Raw genomic sequence first — 18,166 nt, 5'->3', positions numbered from 1 at the left:
CATCTATCTATCTATCTATCTATCTATCTATCTATCTATCTATCTATCTATCTATCTATCTATCTATCTATCTATCTATCTATCTTTTAAAATTTTCGCCTTTCTCAAATTGCTTCACACAACTTGAAGTACTTGTTTGTGCACGGCTGTGGGAAAGCACTTTGTTTTAAATGTCTTACATAAGTAATGGTGACTTGACAGTCCATTAATGCAGTCCAGACTCGTGTTAAAAGCCAGTAAGTTATCCAAGTAAGTTTGCTGTCTGGACTTTACAAAAGTAACGAGGATGCCGTCAGATTAACGGAAAGGAGCGCATGTCTGATAACCCATCTAGAACCTTTTCATCTCAACGTAGGCAGCGTACACTCCACCTTTGAATATGGCCATTTGGGTGTGATATAAAGGTAATCCAAACACACGCGTAACAAATGTAATAAATTCACTTACATTTAGAAATGAAAGTGTCAAAGTGTAGAAATAAATCTGCTTAGTCCAGTTGGAGTTTGAAAGGAGGCCAAAGAAACCCTAGCAATGATTGCACACTGCCCGATCGTTTAATAGGCCAATAAAACATCATCATGAGATTGATTTAGGGGGAGAGGCCGGTTTTTATGCCTGGCAACAAAACTTTTGACCCTCAACATGCGATCTGATGTGACTGATCAAATCCAAGGCAAGGTATGTGTAAACAACCACTGTCTCTGAGGACACACAAGAAGCAGGAGATCACCTGAGAAAAAAGCAGGTGATGAACTAAAAATTTAAAATTATTTTGCTCTAATAAATATAATGAGACCACAAGCCTTATGTTACATTACTAATCCAGTGTAATAAAATAGCAAAGAGGCAAACAATAGCTTCCCTAGCTTCCTAAATCCAAACACTTGTTATTGATTGGTAGCTGACAGATGAAGGAAAGTCTCGTCAGGAGGCTCATAAAGTGGGAGCCTGATATCACGACTGCATGGCACGTGATACCGCTGCAGTCATGATCTCACTGTAATGAGTGGCTGGCATGAAAGCTGATCTTCAGCACGATCTGTGGATTATGACGGTGGTGCTGAGATGGAAAAAAGATCATTTACAGAGGACAGTGTGCTGGATGTTAATACTTTTAAATATTATTATGGATTCCCCTCCCTTGCGAAGGAAAGTGTTTTAAGCAGCTCTTCCTGTTACGTTGAGACGGTGAACAAGCATCCACAGTTGAACAAGACCAACATTTCTCTACAAATAATATTTCTTTATGCTCGCTGTGTTTACAAAAGTTCCCCGAAGTCACTGGGACTGAAGCCCAGATTATTACTTTCCACATTCACTATGAAGGTCCACATGCCATACATTTTGTCAAATCTATGCAGCACAAAATTATTGATCTTGTGGACTATACGCTCAGAAAAAACATACTAACAATCCTGTGCACACACCAGTAACATCGACAGCTGCTGTTTGCTTACATTCTTGCACTATTCGTGGTGTCTTGACTCATAATAGCTAAAAACAACTGAGAGCATTTTTTCTGTTTGTAGAGGCTGAACTGTCTTTTCTGTGGCATCCCGTACTTATCTTGAATCTTTTGCTTCAAGGGTGAGCGGGAATCACAAATTGGCTACTCGTACACAAACAGACTCAAACTTAGCCAAGACAGTGAATGTAAACATGATGTGTAACGTCAGTGGTTGACTTAGAAACTCTTCTGTAGGAGTTTAATCTATCATCCAAACTTTTAACACCCTGGGTCAAGTCCACTACGTGCACTCAGTTGTGGGTTGGCAGGTGATAAGGCATTCATTATGAGTTCTTTTCTTCTCCTTGGAAATTTTCCAATTGGTTGCATAATACAAATCACATAAGGGAAGTTGCATGAACCGATGCTTCGATTTGAAGTCATGCCAACATGCTTTAAACGTACAGAACTTGACTAATCCAGTAGGTCCTGAAGGTACTGGACAATCACAACAACAACATGCAGAATGACGGCAACAAATGTAGGTACAGAAACGAGTCTGCGGCATTTTGCAAAAAAATCAATGTTTTGAGTCTTTTAGTGCTTGGATTAGGTGACCAAAGACAAGGTATAGACAACCGACAACAAGAGGAAAAACCTCAAACTTATCTAACCAGCTCAAATATAAAGAGCTGGATCTCCAAGCAGAATTCAAGGTGAGAAAGTGTCAGTTGTTTGAACTTAATGTCATCGAGGTGTTCATATTGTGAAATGTTACCATTGTTGTTTGCTACAGCTGCGTCTTTAGTATGACGCTCCACGCACTCAACACCCACGCAGGCTGATTTTAGCTGGTTTTCGGCTGATAACCTGGATTATGCTCACCATGTTAGCTGGTTAGGATCACTACTGTTTGTCAAATTACCACTTTGGTATCAAATTTGGTCTCTAGAATAGTATAAATTCAGTATAATTTACCAAATATCTGGTGTGACAACATCACTTAGTCACTTCATGCTCACTCCTGCACCTATCAGCATGACTGGCCTCACCATTTTGCTTTCCTTCCCCTGTTTCCAGCTATTTGAGCTGGATTCTCTGCAGGTTAGTGAGTGCAACAGACATTTCTAAGCTGATGCAAACAGTCAGCTGTGTGCTTCTTTTAACATAAATAGCTATATTTTAAACTTTAGCAGTAATGTTTAACAGAAACGTGGTGTTGGGAGGGATTTTAACACCAGTGAGAGCCAAATATCCATTTCGACATTTGATACTTATAGGCAGCTGTAAACAGTACTTTGATAGAGTTTACAATTTCAATGGAGTCACTCATAACATTTAACTTCCAGAGAATTACTAACTAAATCTACAGCTTCCTTCAGCTTTACTAAGCTTCTTCATGAGTTTTCCTCGTTGCTTCACTGCGACTTTACTGCTTTGGTTCACTCTCACGGCTCTCCTTGCACAATTTTCAACTACAACAGGCAGCTGGTTACAAAGGTAAAAGTGCTAAAAAGCCACTGTGCATTACCTGCTCACCACCAAATAGCAGCGAGAGACGGTTAGCAACTAGATAGTGAACCTACGCGAGTGGAGATGAGTGTGAACGAAGGGGTCTACTCAGGTACCAATGCAGTCATGATCCCAAAGCACGCATGCATAGAAATGTTAACCGTAAGCTACAGTTAAGTCGATCTGTGGCGTTTAAAGTGATCTGGGAATGAACTAGGCAAATTGGCCAAGCTTGTTTTTCTGCAGTGGGTAAAGTTAGAGCTAAAATGAAAATACAGAGAATATACATCGGAGCGGCAAAGTGGAGGGAAATCTGATTGGATCGTTGAGCAACAAGAGCAATGGGATAAACTGGTTGTTTGAAACAAAAAGCAGTGCTTAAAAGAGAATGAATATTAGACTTACAGTCATCAGGTGGAACTGGATGACAAAATTGCTCTAGAACAGATTCACAAATGTGCAATTTTGCCAATAACTTCACAAATTCACCTTAAGATGTGATAATATATAAATGCTGTGCTCACAGATTGTTCCCGCACCTGCCAAGTGTCCAAAAAATGAGTTAAGGTAAATGTAAGTGTCATCTTTTGCCATTAAATAACAATACGATGGAGATCTCAACAATATGCACTAGAAATAGATCATTCTGTTAAAAAAGGCCCCAAATAAGCAAGACAAGAACGTCTTGGCATGTTTCATTGTCACACTATCAATGAAAACTCCAGAAACCCAAAGTTTAACAACAGATATTCAAGAAAAAAAATAACCCTGCCAGGTCTGTTTTGTAACTACGCAGTTTGTAGGCTAGTTTCAGGTCAGCTATGGTGTAGCCAAGCTCAAAACACAACTATGCAAGAATACCACATTGAAGACTATTAACCAACACTAAAACGCACATAGTAGAAAATGCCATGGCTGAAACTCCAAAGTATGTAGCACTTCTGGTTAAGTGATGTCATTGCAGGTGTTTTCCATCTGTTTCCAAAGGTAAAATACCTGCGCTGACATCGCTGATTGGGACGCCACAATGATTTTCTGCCCTATAACTTAAGCCACACTATAGCTGCTTTAGTTCTCAAGGTTGTTTTTTTATTGGTATATTCTTATGGACTTGCTTAACTGCATGTTTACACTCCAATATAAATTCTTTTCTGTTAGGCCAAGTTCAGTTCAGGTCGCTGACCTAACATAGAAATGATGGTCTTATTTTTTTTATTCAAGCCAAGAAAACTACAGCTATGAAGCTTTGTCCGGGTCATAAGGCCCATTTTGAAGATTTTGGGCTCAAGTGAAGGAGAAGGTGTTTTATACCGTTCATTCTGAGGTGTACTCGTGCGGAGTTATATATTTTGGTTAAAGTTGAGGATTTACTCTGGGTTTCAATTTTATTAATGCAAAAGCACATGCTTTATGCACATACTGATGAAATTCTGACATTTATTTTAGTTTGAAAGATCATTTAAAATATAAATGATGCAATGCCCTCAGTGGCTTAATGGACCGACCAGTTCTGGACAGCAGTATAAAATTTACAGTCTCTTTAACGGGGGCTGTGACTGCCTCTCTGACTGTTCCAGCAGAGGATTTGTCCACTAATGTATATATATGTGTGTGTGTGATAGAGAGAGTGGCTTTCTGCTGCAGAGCAAAGCAGCTGTCGGTCTGCAGGCAGCTTTAAACTCTACCTGTCTTTCTCTTCCTGTCTCCCATCTGCCAGCCTGCATCTCACTGTCCGTCTGTCCCTCACGTTGTTTGGTCTCTCTGTCCCCGCCTGGGTCACCCCTCCTCTCCCACCCCCCCCGACTGGCCCGTCTGCACCGGGTCTCCGGACATGCATCATACCTATTAACTCTCACAGGACTGGGGTGGTTTATTCATCCCTCACCAGCAGCGATGAGATACGTGAGCTTTGTACAGACGTGCAAATGTGAAAAAAAAAACACACAGTTACAAATCTAAGTTTTTTTTCTGTAGTAGAAGCAAAAAGAAATCTCCAGCATTAAACGAACTGACGAGCCCTCAATCCAATCAGCCGCCACATGTTAGTCAATGCAGCACATCCAAGCCGGCATGCTGAGCAACTTGGCCCTGTGATCCGATTCTGTTCCTCAAATGAGCTCACGCTGTCTGGAAGTCTGAACAGTGTTTCTCTTGCCTAATTTGGCTCAAAAAAAAATCCTGGACAGTTAAGAAATTCTTCAGCTCATGTAGGCTTCGATCAAACTAAATCTAAGAGGTGCTTCTTTAAAATAACAGCAAGGGAAATAAGAAACAGGATTACTTTTGCATCCTTTTGCCTTTTATCTTTCTTACACACAGATCCAAACATGCTGTTGCTTTCTTAATCATTCGACACACGCTGTCTGTTTAAATTTGACAACACAAGAGTTGCTATGACTTGAGGAAGTAGGACGCAGAAAGACTGGTTTGCATGTGTGTGTTCTGTCTGAGTACATTCCCTTGTATGTGATCCACGTTGTCAAAAACAAAAAAAAATAGGGATAGAAAGAACAGGAAGAAAGCAGAGAAAAGACTGGCAGAGGGCTGGTCTTCCCTGCCCATGTATCGCTTGCTGTTCCCACATTCCATCAAAATCTCTGGAGGGATGAAGTGAAGATGAGACTGATAAGATTATTTTTCTTCTGTCTTTTTAATGTCAGTCCATATTCAATGGCCACTGTTTTTTTGTTCAGCAATGGTTTTATTATTATTATCATTATTGGCAATAGACAGCGTTTCTTTAGCAATACTTTTTTTTTTTCCAGTATTTGGTAAATGAATCTCTTTTATGATTGCATGAGAAGATGTCATCCATCCAGGTACCAGAATCAGGAAAAACAGTTGAAATGCACTCTCAAAGTTGGGTGCAGGCAGGTTTTCATGCCAGACTGAGCCACTGAGGGAGGTGTAAAGTAGAGACGATCTGCTTCTCTACAAGCCAGGGCCTGGTTTTTTTGAGCCTGTGAACAAGCCACATGGTGGTGATCTGCTGAAAGCTGACTCCCGCGCTCCCTCGGCCCCAGCCCCGGCCGCAAGGGGTGACATTCTCTCACACACAATCCAGGGGCTGGTCCTCTTTCAGGACTCACACTCGGCCCAGTTACCCCCACCTTTTCATGCGGTGCTGCTGGGAGAAGTACTCCAGGGATTAGCCCAGCCAGGTCTTTCAAAGGCCATTAGAGCAAATTACAGGTATCCTGTTACCAGTGCGCTGGGACAGGCCAGGTGAGGGGCGCAGAGGCCAGGCAGGAGAGCAGGGGTCAGCTTGGGACAAAAAGACAAGGCCACCCTGGGCCCCACTCTATCGGAGTGTCTCCCTGGCTCCACAAACTGGTAGACCTGCATCTATGAATGGCTCACTTGATGGGACCTCAGAGACATTGTCTCACTACCGTAACTTTAGCCTTTTTTTCTTAGTGCCCCCCACCACCACACCTTACTCTCCTCATGCTGATTTTCTTGTCTTTGAATCGATGTGGGCATGACTTCGCCAAGATAAATGATCTCACAAAGCGACTGCAAAGCATGAGCAAAAAAATCCGTAAAACCACAATGCAGCACGTGATGCCCACCTGAGCTTCTGCGGTATTGAGGGTCCGACCCAAACACTGCAAACACTCACAGTTATGTCAGTATCAGTATGTGGCACATAGAAAAACCTTGCCTTGAGTCAGAGTTAAATTTGAATTGCATTAAGTATTTCCACTTCAAACCTAAATTTGAACTGTAATAGTAACCACACAACCATTAATGTGTGGTCTGTCAATGTATCAGTCTGCTGCGGGCATCATGAGACTGATGCTGCTGATAACGTTGTGGAGATGGCCACAGGGAGTTCCGCATCCTGCCATTTTCTCTAGTGTACACACACACACACACACACACACACATAGACACACAGACGCACACATGCCTCACCCCGTCCTAACCGGTGGACGGCAATCTAGTGGAGGAGCTGCGGAAGTGTTTCATTAGCCAATTACCGCTGGTAGATAAAGCCCACGTTCCCACAGTCCGCAAGGCCGGGGGGTCAAATGTGACCAATTACCCTCCATCCCCTCACAGGACAGATTAGTCTGTCTGATTTATCCCCAGACAGACTGACCCAGTACTCCAGAATCACCACCTACATCTGGATATGCATGTGCGTGAGGTTGTGTGTGTGTGAACAATTTCACTGTTCATGAACGCAGTCGATGAAACAGCAGAAGTGACTCTAAATATAAAGCTTATTAAAGAAAATCTCAAGTTGACAAGTCAAAGATTGTGGCAGCGCTGGAATCCCCTCAACCACACACGGACTCTCATTAGTCTACTTACACGTCCTGTCAGCATGCACTCCATGGCAGTTACACCAGCGAACACAAGCTTCCTTGGCCATGTTAAGCTGTGATTGTAAGTAATGGAACATCAATCAGTTCATTAGGGACCTCCAGGATGCTGAATCAGACCCTCCTCTGATCAAACCCCGAATTTACAAGCACAGCGGGGGCGAGCCTGCCAGAAAAAGGTAACACTAGAGGACAACCTGAGGGAGTGGGCGAGTGGTGGGGGTGATGGAGGCATTGCTTCAGTGAGGCTGGGGGGGATAGCAGAGGTGAAAAAGGTTAACGAAGCCCACGGCGTGCACCCTGCCTGCTCGTCTGCACACTGTGTGGTACTGAGGGGCCGCAATCTTACCGAGCAAGAGGCCCTCTCTTTAATCAAGGAGGGAGAACGGGGGAGGGCAAAAGTGCCTCCAAATCATGCATCACATCCGTAACAAGCGAACAACAAGCTATCAAAGGCTTTACAGATAGTTACGAGCAGATCTGCCCGCCGAGAGCTTTGTGACTCACAGCTTCTGCGTGTTCCTGTGCTTTAGTGTAACCCTGGGAGGAGCGGCGGGGACGGCGGGATCCGCTTTGAACTCAGGTCGTCCCTTTTTGCCACTAAATTGGAATAAGCAGGCAAATTGCATCTGCGGCTGGTTCGGTTTGGCTGTCGAGGCCAGATTCAGTCGCGAGGAGTGGAAACTTAATCAGGAGAAAACAAAGGCATTGCTTACAGTTTCCTATCCTGATCTTCGCTGAGCTCTGGACGAAACTTTGCATGAATCCCAAAGAGCAGTGACATCTGAACCAAACCAGAAGAGTTATGTGCAGCAGGTGTAGAAGCACTTAGAGCAAGCTTTCATAATTTTGACAACACAATGTCTGCTTGGACTAGATGCCAGTTCTTCTCAGTGTAGGATTGGAGGCTTAGAAGCTGAGGAAGTCTGATGAAATACACTGTTGCATAATGCGTAATGTAAGAACCGGCGTTTCTGGAGCTCGGCCTGTTCTCGGGACTAAAACTCAGGATGTTCTTGGCCTCTGCTGCTGCAATTTTAACATCCCTTTTATAAAAATCTGTCTCTTGTGACTTTTATGTAAGTGCAGTACTAAATTGCTGGAGTAACCCTCCAAATCTCTCATGGCCAATTCTACGATCATAAAATAGTTTTTACCCGCCAAATGGCATGAACATTCACAAACCTGCAAACACGGGAGACATTCTAATCTCAACCATCACTCCATCACGACACGAACTCGGCGGCGGCCTTTCCTTCTCGTGTCATTGGCCGGCTTGTGTGTCTGGGCAGGAATTATGTGTTTTCTTTTTGTTTTCATCGCGTTGTCAACATAGACCGCATCGACTCTTTGGCTAAAAGCATTAAACATCGCAGAATTCATTGGATTTAACATACGGTTCAGTCTGTCTTCAACAGCAAATCTGATTTTAGTTTAGAGAGGCGCTGCCAACTTTAAGTATGTGCATGTTTGGCTCAGGTGTGCAGCGAGTTTCCAATGACTGAGCAGCAGGACACAGAATATTCTCTGTGGCCTGAGCTTGCCCCATATTTACATTATTAAAATGAGATGGGCATACAGGAGGTGACAGAAAGCACAAGAGTGAAATCAGGGCCCTGTCAGAGCTGTCACTTGCTCCACTGGCCAAAGGGCCCTGACCCCAATCCTATCCACTGCAGGGGAGGAGAGGGGGGGAAATGGAGACAGCAGGAGAGAGAGGGATGGTGATAGGTAGGAAAGGGTGGACAGACAAAGAGAAAGAAGGATAGTGAAGCGTATATAAATATATATACGATGGTGAGAGATGGGTACGGACATGTTGGCAGCTTCCACCTGTGCAAAGTTGTGGCAAAACTCTGGTGTTTCACATGCGGAAGGGTATTTTCTGTGCTTGCTCAGGTATGGATGAATGCAGCAGAAAAACGTCCTGCACGGATAACCGCAAACTATTCTCCCCGAGCCATTCAAAAAAAAGGCGCAAAATAAGAAAATAAGCAAGATTTGTTGTAAGCGAGAGGGCTGACGTACGGTGTGGACTGCACTGTCTCAGCCGTATCACCGCTTTGTGCCACCCTCTGCGTTCTAATGAGGAGCACGGCCTTCCAGATGAGAAAAACACCCGTGCGCACACGAGCTCGCACATGTCAACGTGCACGCAAACACACAAACACGCATGCGACTGGGCCGAGTGGAAGGTAAAGGTCTGGTTCGTATTAGCCATTAGGGAACGGAAACGCACATCTTTTTCAGTTTAGGGTCCACTTCATGCTCCCGCAATGGCACAAGTATAAACACAGGCGCATGCATTCTGAATGTACACGCACATTCAAAGGGCTCTGACATGATACTCACATCCTGCTCATGTTCATTTAGTGAAATGGCCTCAGAGATAAAAAGCAGGTACGTTTGCATGTGTGTAATTCATTTCAGGGAAGACTCTGTATGGTCTCAACCTGTTGGTATGCACGGACCTGCACCAGAGACGCTGTTTTTGGTGCCTCACATTTGCATTAATTATCGTACTTGTACTTTTAGGAAACATATGCACAACATTCTACATAGTGCCTTCTGTGCGTCAGACCTTAATGGCACGAGTACTTTTATACAGTTCGTTAAGCAGAACGAAAATCCTCCAATTTATTTACTTGCTTTTTCTTAATAGTAATCTAAACGCAAGACAAAACTACATGTAACTTTCTTTTTATTTACTTTATAGCCCAATCTAAGATGGATGTGGCTTATCCTTACCTAGATGTGCGCCCAGTGCTTAGATTTTGCTTTCAACTGTATGGTACACCTTCCATTCACAAGCTCTGGATTATCTTCACCTTTAATCACTTGAGCGCTGCCATGGTCTTACACTTTCTAGTCATCTAATAATTCAATAGTGGCATACCTTTTAAGTTGGTGGGTTGGAGGATATATCAGTTTGGTTCAGACTAATATGACTCAACTGTTGTTTACATGAATGGTCAAAAATGTTGAGTACAAACATCCATGCGTCCCTGAGGAGCAAACCTTTAGTGTAATGTCTGCTCCTGGATAGATTGCCTTGAGGATGGGGAAAATATTGATAAGGCATTAATGGTTTCTTCAGAATGAACACCTAAGTGATCATGAGGATTTGCTGGTGCCATTATCACACTGGCATTTGTAGTTCAGGGTAGACCACATTACAGCCTGTCAGAGCTATTAGGCTGTAGATTCTTGTTCTTTTTCTGATTGTTGATTTAGCCCCTAAAAAGTAATCTCTGTGTATCAGAGGTACTTATGTAGAAGTTTCTTTCAATAAAAGTAATCCCGTCCAGTTTTAAAATGGCTTTATTGTAACTCTACACCGTTGTCATCTATAGAATGTGTGGATCTATGAAGTTCTAGCCTCCCACACAGTCCACTGGAATCTGTTCAAAGAAAGCAAAGCCGCTCTTGGCAAGGTGAAATATTAGAGTGATGTAGCCCCTGAAAATTGACAGATTTGGTTTGTTAGCTTTGCTACGTATGAAACCTTGGAGGTCTGTTTTTCTAGATTGCCGTTGTATTGACTGGTTATTTCAATATGATTCGATATGGACATATTACCCAGTGAAAAACTGTATTTTTACAGAGGGAAGTTTAATTTGCGCAAAAAAAATCATGCTACTGATGTCTCCATTATCTGTGGATGTCCAGTTTGCATGTCACGTTCTGCACATACTGCAGTGATTAGTGTAGTAAATGTTAGGTGTGAGACTTGGAGTCTATCACACACATTATGGCTTGATTGCCTAACAGCGAGTCAATATTTAGCCGTCCAGATTGACGGGACAGGGTGTAGTTAGTTTATGTTTGGGAGAAAGATTAAAGTCTATTATCGTTCCACGGGGTTTCCAAGTGCTCTTGTGGCTTGTAGCTCCACAGATAAAGGGTGGAGAATCCCAGGTTTACCTAATGTCACCATCGAGACAGAATGATTTTACTGCCTCTTATTGCTCCCTTTATGATTTGGATGAAACTCTGTAGTGAAGCTTGAAGGGTGACAGGTGCGTTACATTCCTGGTCCCAGGCTCACTGCGATTTTAGGTTAATTTCGAACATCTCTAAACTGCTGTAGCCAGGCAGGCGTAGTTGTATTTAGGGATGCCAAGTTGTTTCTTTTTTTTTTTTTTTTTTTCCCCCCCTCCTCCTCATCTACAGCAGGGGTTCTCTTTCAGCTTCTTTATTCTTGGGCCAGTGGTTAAAAGCCTTCCAAGACATGATGTCTGGCTCAGTTCAAGCAGGGAGGTGAGAGGCTTTATTGGAAGGGTCAAATCAAAACAATTAATCTGTCTTGGTCAATCTAAGGTAGGGGCAGGACCTGTCTACCCGTGTCGTAACGGGCTGATTACGTCAGCGCGCGTGTGGCTGCATGTGTATGCGGCTTCATGACTATTTCCTTTGGCGAATGATTTCAAACATGTGGTGCTGCATGAGTAAGGCTCGGCGGTCTCCCGTTCCCAACTGATCTAATTAATACTCATTTTACACCTTTCACTAAAAGCACACGCTGTAATAACAGCGCTAATGTGCTCTCATTGAGGAAAAGGCCAAAACTCTTCACTCCTGCATTAAAAACTTACTGCTTGGCTGTGACCACGTTCGGTATTGTATTTCTCTACTGTAATTAATTGTTGCTCATTACGCTGGTGTTTAAAGCACCTAAATCATTGAGGGAGTAGCTTTTGGACACCAATAAATAGTCTGATGATGGGGAAAGGATGAAAAATAGACGTAAACTACTCGTTTTCTGGCTCGTTTATTATTTAAAGTGTAAGACCCCACGCTGTTACACACTATAATATTTAGACGCTCGTATATCTGAAACGTGCTTTTTACGAACTTTCAGAATATTAACATCTTCTGTCAGTGGCTTTAACGTCCCAAGTAGCTGCTTACTGGCACTGCGAAGTCTTCTCCTTTGTGTTCCCTTCACACCCACAGGATGTGCAGAGCTGTGCGATGTTATAAAGGAATTGGCTGCCAGAGCCAAAGTCAGACTCTATAAACCTGTTGATGAACCCAGTAAATCCTAGAGAGGAGCCAGAGCCAGACTGCTAAAGGTTGTTAGCTACTAATTGCTACATTTCTAGAGTCCATTCAAGATATCAAACCCTGGTGGCAGAAACCAGGGACGCTCGGCTAATTAGACCGACACTGACACTCTTGTCCTGCAATGTTCCCAGGACAGTGATAGTGTCTGCGTTTGTGTGAAAGATTTAACATGCGTGTTCAACGTGCATGCGCTGATGTTTTATTTCGTCTTCGGCCCTCTTAATAAGAGGAACAGCTGGCAAAGGGGTCGATTTCCACTTCTTCTCCCACAGGCTGTGGCCATGCACTGTCTTTACAGTGAAGGGGTGTGGGGTAATAAATGCATGATTCGTGGGATTTTACCCTCCCGCTGGCATCTGAAAATGTCCACGAATGCCCTCTCAGTTGAGACGACCCAGAGGAAACCTTAATGCCTAATGAGCAACGGGAAACGCTCCAGCACTCCTCTAGCCTTTAATTTCCACCTCAATACTAAGCAGAGCACGCCCCGGCCCTTCTCCTAGCCTCATTAACATGTGTATTCTCCCCGATTCAAAACACCAAAGCACTTCCTTCAGCCAGGTGCTTCCCTCTTTAGCCCCTCCAGCCTCGGTGCTGTTGATCCAGTCACACATCCCCGTCTGAGCTCGACCAGAATTAATGGTGAGTCATGGTGGGGATGAAGGAAGGCTCGCGCAGAGTAAACCTCCTTACACCTTTAAAATGGCAGGCAGTGCAGGACAGACATTTTGTAATGTCTCTTGCAGTGGTTTGCGAATGCAAAGTGTCCCCAGAGTGCAACCGAGACAACACATGAACCGACGATGAAGGTCTGATATTCTGTTCATTCGAGGAAAGAATGTTGCTCATGAATGGCGCTTTATATGCATATATTCCTGAGATTCTGAAGAAAACAATGTGTTCTAAAGTGTCTTCTGTTTTAGTGTTCATGATAGTGACAAGATGACTGGAGTATGTTTTTAAAGTTTTGAACTAGTATCTGCATGGCACAGAACTGGTATTTACAAAGTATACTGGACCAACTTTTCATAAGTTAAATACAACATTTCTCCAACAGCAACAATATTAGTTTAAAATCTTTCCACCTCTAGTCCATATCGTCTTCTTTATTTTCAACACTGCCTTGGTCAAACCCTGTAGGCGAATAAAGTCATCTGTCTGTACCACTCGTCTCGTCTTTTATGATTTTCAGTCTCTCCTTTGTGAGTGACAGTTTCCCCTGTCTACAACAAGTTTGAATAATTTCCACAACATATTTCAGTGGGGTGGAAGATTTTCTTCCCATGGTCGCCTTCCAAGTCAAACACGTTCATGAACTCGGAAAACTCTCACATCAAACAGCAGCATGTTGCACACCAAGGGAAATTTCGTAAATACAACACACCCCGGCTGTGAGAGTTGCGTGGCTGTAGAGGCAGAGCGCGGTGGCTTCTGCGATTGTAGTGGTGCGGTTGGGGTGACCTTATTTCCTAAGGGTGAACTGGCCGACACGATCTGGAGGCTGCACAAGCGTTTGATTCCATTTGCCACACACACACACACACACGGCCACACACAAAATTCAACAGTCTATCCTTTAAGATGTGGTGAAATAAATTGAAATATATGCAGTGTGAGGTGCCAAGAAAATAAATGGTAAAAGATAAAAGATTAAATAAACAAGCTCGTAACCGAAGCGTGCAACTACAAGTCTATTAATTGAATTTGACTTTAATGAGTGCATGTGGAGCGTTGCGCTCAGCTTTTGCTGTTGCAATTGATCATGAAGTGGTTGCTGGGCGTGCCTGCACAGCTGTTGTGCTGTAGCACTGTCTAATTAGCAGGCTATGACCGATGACCCAGGACAGGATATGATGCGTACCTGCCTCTGGAGCTTTTGTAAACACTTGGGTGTGTTTTTCCCCTCGATCATTTTCTGCCTTGCCATAGGTCAAAAGAAAAACATGTCACAGCCCTCCCTTTCGGTCCCTCAAAGTACTGTACTTTGTCTCTTCGTGTGGCTATTTCAACGAGTTATTTTTAGAACCTTATGCGATCAGGTGGTTTGTAATTATAGGTGGAACTATATTTAGAACGTGTAGTTTTGCCGTCAGATGACAGTCAGATCGTTATCTTGATTTTTATCTCTGCAGTTTGATTAACAAATGCGTTACTGTACATGTCCAGCAAGTTTACAAGTTGCTTGATTCTGATAACGAATGCCAGGAGCGGATACCTGAGGACTTCGTGTTTGTGTTTGAGTGTGTGTTTGTGTATATTTCCACATTTGCGCTCACAAGGCAGAACATTTTTCTTGGAACACTTTGGAGATGTAACTGATACACGTTCAGCCCGTCCTGTCTGTTGCCAGTGGCAGTTTTGAATTTCATCACTCTGCAAAAATAGTGTTTTAACCTTTTATCTGCCCTTTAATCACATCTGGAAGAGCGTTTTAATTACTTACATAACCTGATGATTTCTGTGTAATATTTATATTATGCCGTATGTAACTTCTCAGGAACCGTGTGTATGTTTTGCATTTTTTTTCTCTATCACCCTTCAACCCTCTAATCCTTTAAACCCACCATCCCTCTAAGTCACTCTTTCTCCCTCTCGCCTCTTCCCTCAGCTGTTCCATGCCCCTGCTCCACTGGGATTGATACAATATTTTCCAACCTCAATTAGCAGAGAGCTTGTTGACTAATTCCAACTGTTTTTGCACCTGAGAGGGAGCTGGGAGTCGGGGCTGGAAAAACTGAGTGGGGTGGAGGTGAGGGCCGGAGCCTGGGTGTAGCAGGCAGAGCTGTCGGGGCAATATAGCTGTGTCGACAAGAGTGTAAGGGCAACACAGAGGACAGACTGCTGGGCAGGCGGAGGACAGTCCTGAGCACAGATATGTTGTGCACAAGCAGGCAAGAACAGCACTTTGTGCGTGTCTGCACTGATCTCTGTTGAAATGTATATGCAGCCATTTAAACATTCCTGTGTGTTTACATTGGGTTGTGTTTAAAATCAAATGGAGAAAGTTATTTCAAAAGTATCGACGGAATCCTAAAACTAAATGCGTCCTCCTTCCTGCGCAAGACTCAGCGCCGATGTTGCCGTCTAGTATCCATGTCACCGCTCTCGTCATTAAATATGCACCACTTCCTGCTTATCCTGCCACTCTAATCTATAGCATGGCCAAATTCTCTGGGTCAGGAGGCTTTAAGTCTGATTGAAAGCCTTCTTATGTGATGGCAGCATCGAGTAGCCTCACACAGACACAGAGACCTCAGAAAAAAAAAGAACAGATCTGTCCCATTGTGAGGCGCAACCACAGACTGACCACAAGGTCCATTTTGTTGAATTTAAGTCAAAGCCTACATGACCACTGGTTTGGCAGCGTGCTGGAGCTCGGGGTGCAGGTACACACCCTCGCTCTGTGTGAGCACAGAAAGAATCGTTCTTTCCACCAAAGGAAATGAGGGGATGATGGATAAAGTGTATAAGGACATTACATGTAAGGGGACTGCACTTTTTCATAAAGGGCCACTGCAGCCTTCCAAGCAGAAATGACACAAGTAAAAGCATGCATTTCACAATCAGCATCAATGTTTTGCTATTTTCTAATGACTCCAAACACTTTAAATTTGAACTCCCTCGTTTTGCCAAATTTCTACCGGCCCTCCAGCGTGACTTCTGTCAAACTGTCAAATCCAAGCACAGTTTGGGAGTAATATTTTATTATGGTAGCTGACATATATTACCACTAATATGGAAGAATAATGTCCCAACTTGGATAGGCTCACGGCTCCAGATTGAACACAGTAATAATTCATCTCAACTTGAGTTTATAACAGTGTGTGTGGCTTTTAAAGATCCTGCCAGGTGACTAATACCCGACAGGTTTAACAAATGTCATCCAGTCTGCAGCTTGGAGCTCATTGAAACAGTGGCAACAGACTGACTGGCCTGTTCGCTGGACGCAGCAGCTGCTCTTCCCCCCAGTAGCAGTATGGAAAAACTCTGACTCACCCACTTTTATAAAAAGGCATTAACGAGCAAACACATAAATATTACCGTCAAAGGCAAGAATGTCTCTAAGAGCTATCCAATCAGTCAGTCAGCCAGTGACTAATGGAGAGGGAGGTCACATCATGACCAGAGTCAGTTCATCTGACCTGGTCAAGCATCTGAAAGACACCCATTGATGGACACGCTGAAGAGGCTTTGGCTGCAGCATGAACAAGCTCTTCTCAGGTGTCCCTTACACCACAGATTGTGTGCAGACTACAGACTTACAGACAGGATAAACTGAGTCTACCTGGATCTGCACGACTGTACAGTGAGTTTTTGCAAAGAGTTAAGACAGGTTTTTTTTTTTTTTAAAGTTCCCCACCTGTGCGCACACATGCGGACAAACACAAACCAGCGCATGCACAGAGTAAATAGTGAAAATACTTATTAATATGGGGGGAAAATGTGTTTCACTTTACACCTGCTCCCCACGATTGACGCACTTTCAACACAGTTCTGACAAGTTAATTCCCAGTGAAACTGAAACTTTTTTTCCAAGCCCAGTTTGCGCCACCAACTGATGCTCACTGTCTTTCCTCAGTGCCTGCCGTCCCATGAGGAGTCTAAATCTACACTGGGGTATTCTCTTCTTACCTAGCAACGCGTCTCTCATGCTCTAAACACAACACAAATAGCTCAGCAGTGATATAACCGTAGGATATCCCTATGAACTGCTATAAAACAGTGAACAGATAAGAAGGTTCAGCCATAAAAATATAAGTGAGGAACGTCATAGGGCATCCTGTCTCTGACACACATTTCTTTAGATACAGAACTTTAGTGTCACTGTGTGCCAGGCTACTTACTGTCAGCGTAGTTTTTTCGCCGGGTGCCGTCCACCTTGCCTGTTTTGTCAATGCAGAGGAAGAACTTGTTGGCAGAGTAAAGTCGTCGCAGCCGGACGTCACCCTCTAAGTGATTATAACTGCGCGTGTGCCTTTCCAGTGTCCACGAACAGTTGATGCCACTCGCCAGCACCTGAAGGGGTTCATGCCCTACCCGGGGAGGACAGGCCCCCGTGGCGGTGCCAGCAGTGACCAGAAGCAGGGTGAAGCATGCCAGGCAAAGGGAGGCTGCGCTGGGCAGGGGCAGAGGCGGCCCAGTGGAAGCTGCAGGTGTGGAGGTGCTGCTGAGGGCAGGTTCAGGACAGAGATGAGCTACGGACGCCGTCCATCTGCACATGGTGGGTCAGACTCCCAAGGTGCACCTTGTGCAAGCTGTAGGCATGCTGATGATCAGGAGATGTCCCTGCGGAGGGTGGGAGTCCTGAAGCGAGAAGGGAGGGAAATGGCACTCGCAGCAGATCCTCTGGATGTCACTGGTGGCCAATCTGACAGCAAGGCCTCTCCTTCCTCACAGCATCAGGCTCGCCAAACTTTCTCCAGCTGTCATCTTCAGGTCGAGTTCTCAGATCTGTTTGTCTGCCGCTTTCATGAAGGGTTGTAATTGTTATGAATCCACTCCTTGATGCCTGCTCTGCTTGTCCTCCTTGAGCTGGAAGTCTTCCTCACCGGTCCACAGTTAAAGTCCTGGGATGTTTGAAGGTGCACATGTGTGTTTGTTTGTGTGTGTGTGTGTGTGTGTATGTATGTGTGTGTGTTTGTGTGTTTGTGTATCAGTCTGACAAAAGATAGGTGTGTTTCTGTGTGAGTGTGTGTTGGAGTAGGTGTGTGTGTGTGTGTGTATGTGTGTGTGCACCTTGCGATTCTCTGCTCTTTCCAGCTGGATAGGAACAAGGTGCCTGTCTGAGCTGCTGACCCGTGGCTGAGAG

At 44.0% G+C, this 18,166-nt stretch overlaps 1 protein-coding gene across 1 annotated transcript in view; it reads right to left on the bottom strand.

Moving 5' to 3' along the window:
• fgf22 (fibroblast growth factor 22) overlaps nucleotides 1–17,867 on the bottom strand; it is a 28,257-nt gene extending 10,390 nt beyond the window's left edge. Inside the window, exon 1 of the mRNA XM_008300508.1 lies at nucleotides 17,202–17,867. Within this exon, the coding sequence (XP_008298730.1) occupies nucleotides 17,202–17,577 (376 nt within the window). The 5' untranslated portion in view covers nucleotides 17,578–17,867. The remainder of the gene's footprint in view (nucleotides 1–17,201) is intronic.
• Nucleotides 17,868–18,166: the final 299 nt, after the last annotated feature.

This window comes from Stegastes partitus, unplaced genomic scaffold (assembly GCF_000690725.1).
Source record: "Stegastes partitus isolate 25-593 unplaced genomic scaffold, Stegastes_partitus-1.0.2 Scaffold33, whole genome shotgun sequence".
Taxonomy (NCBI): Eukaryota; Metazoa; Chordata; class Actinopteri; family Pomacentridae; genus Stegastes; species Stegastes partitus.
The sequence above is the reverse complement of the archived record's forward strand: the minus strand, read 5'-3'. Positions and strand labels throughout refer to the sequence as shown.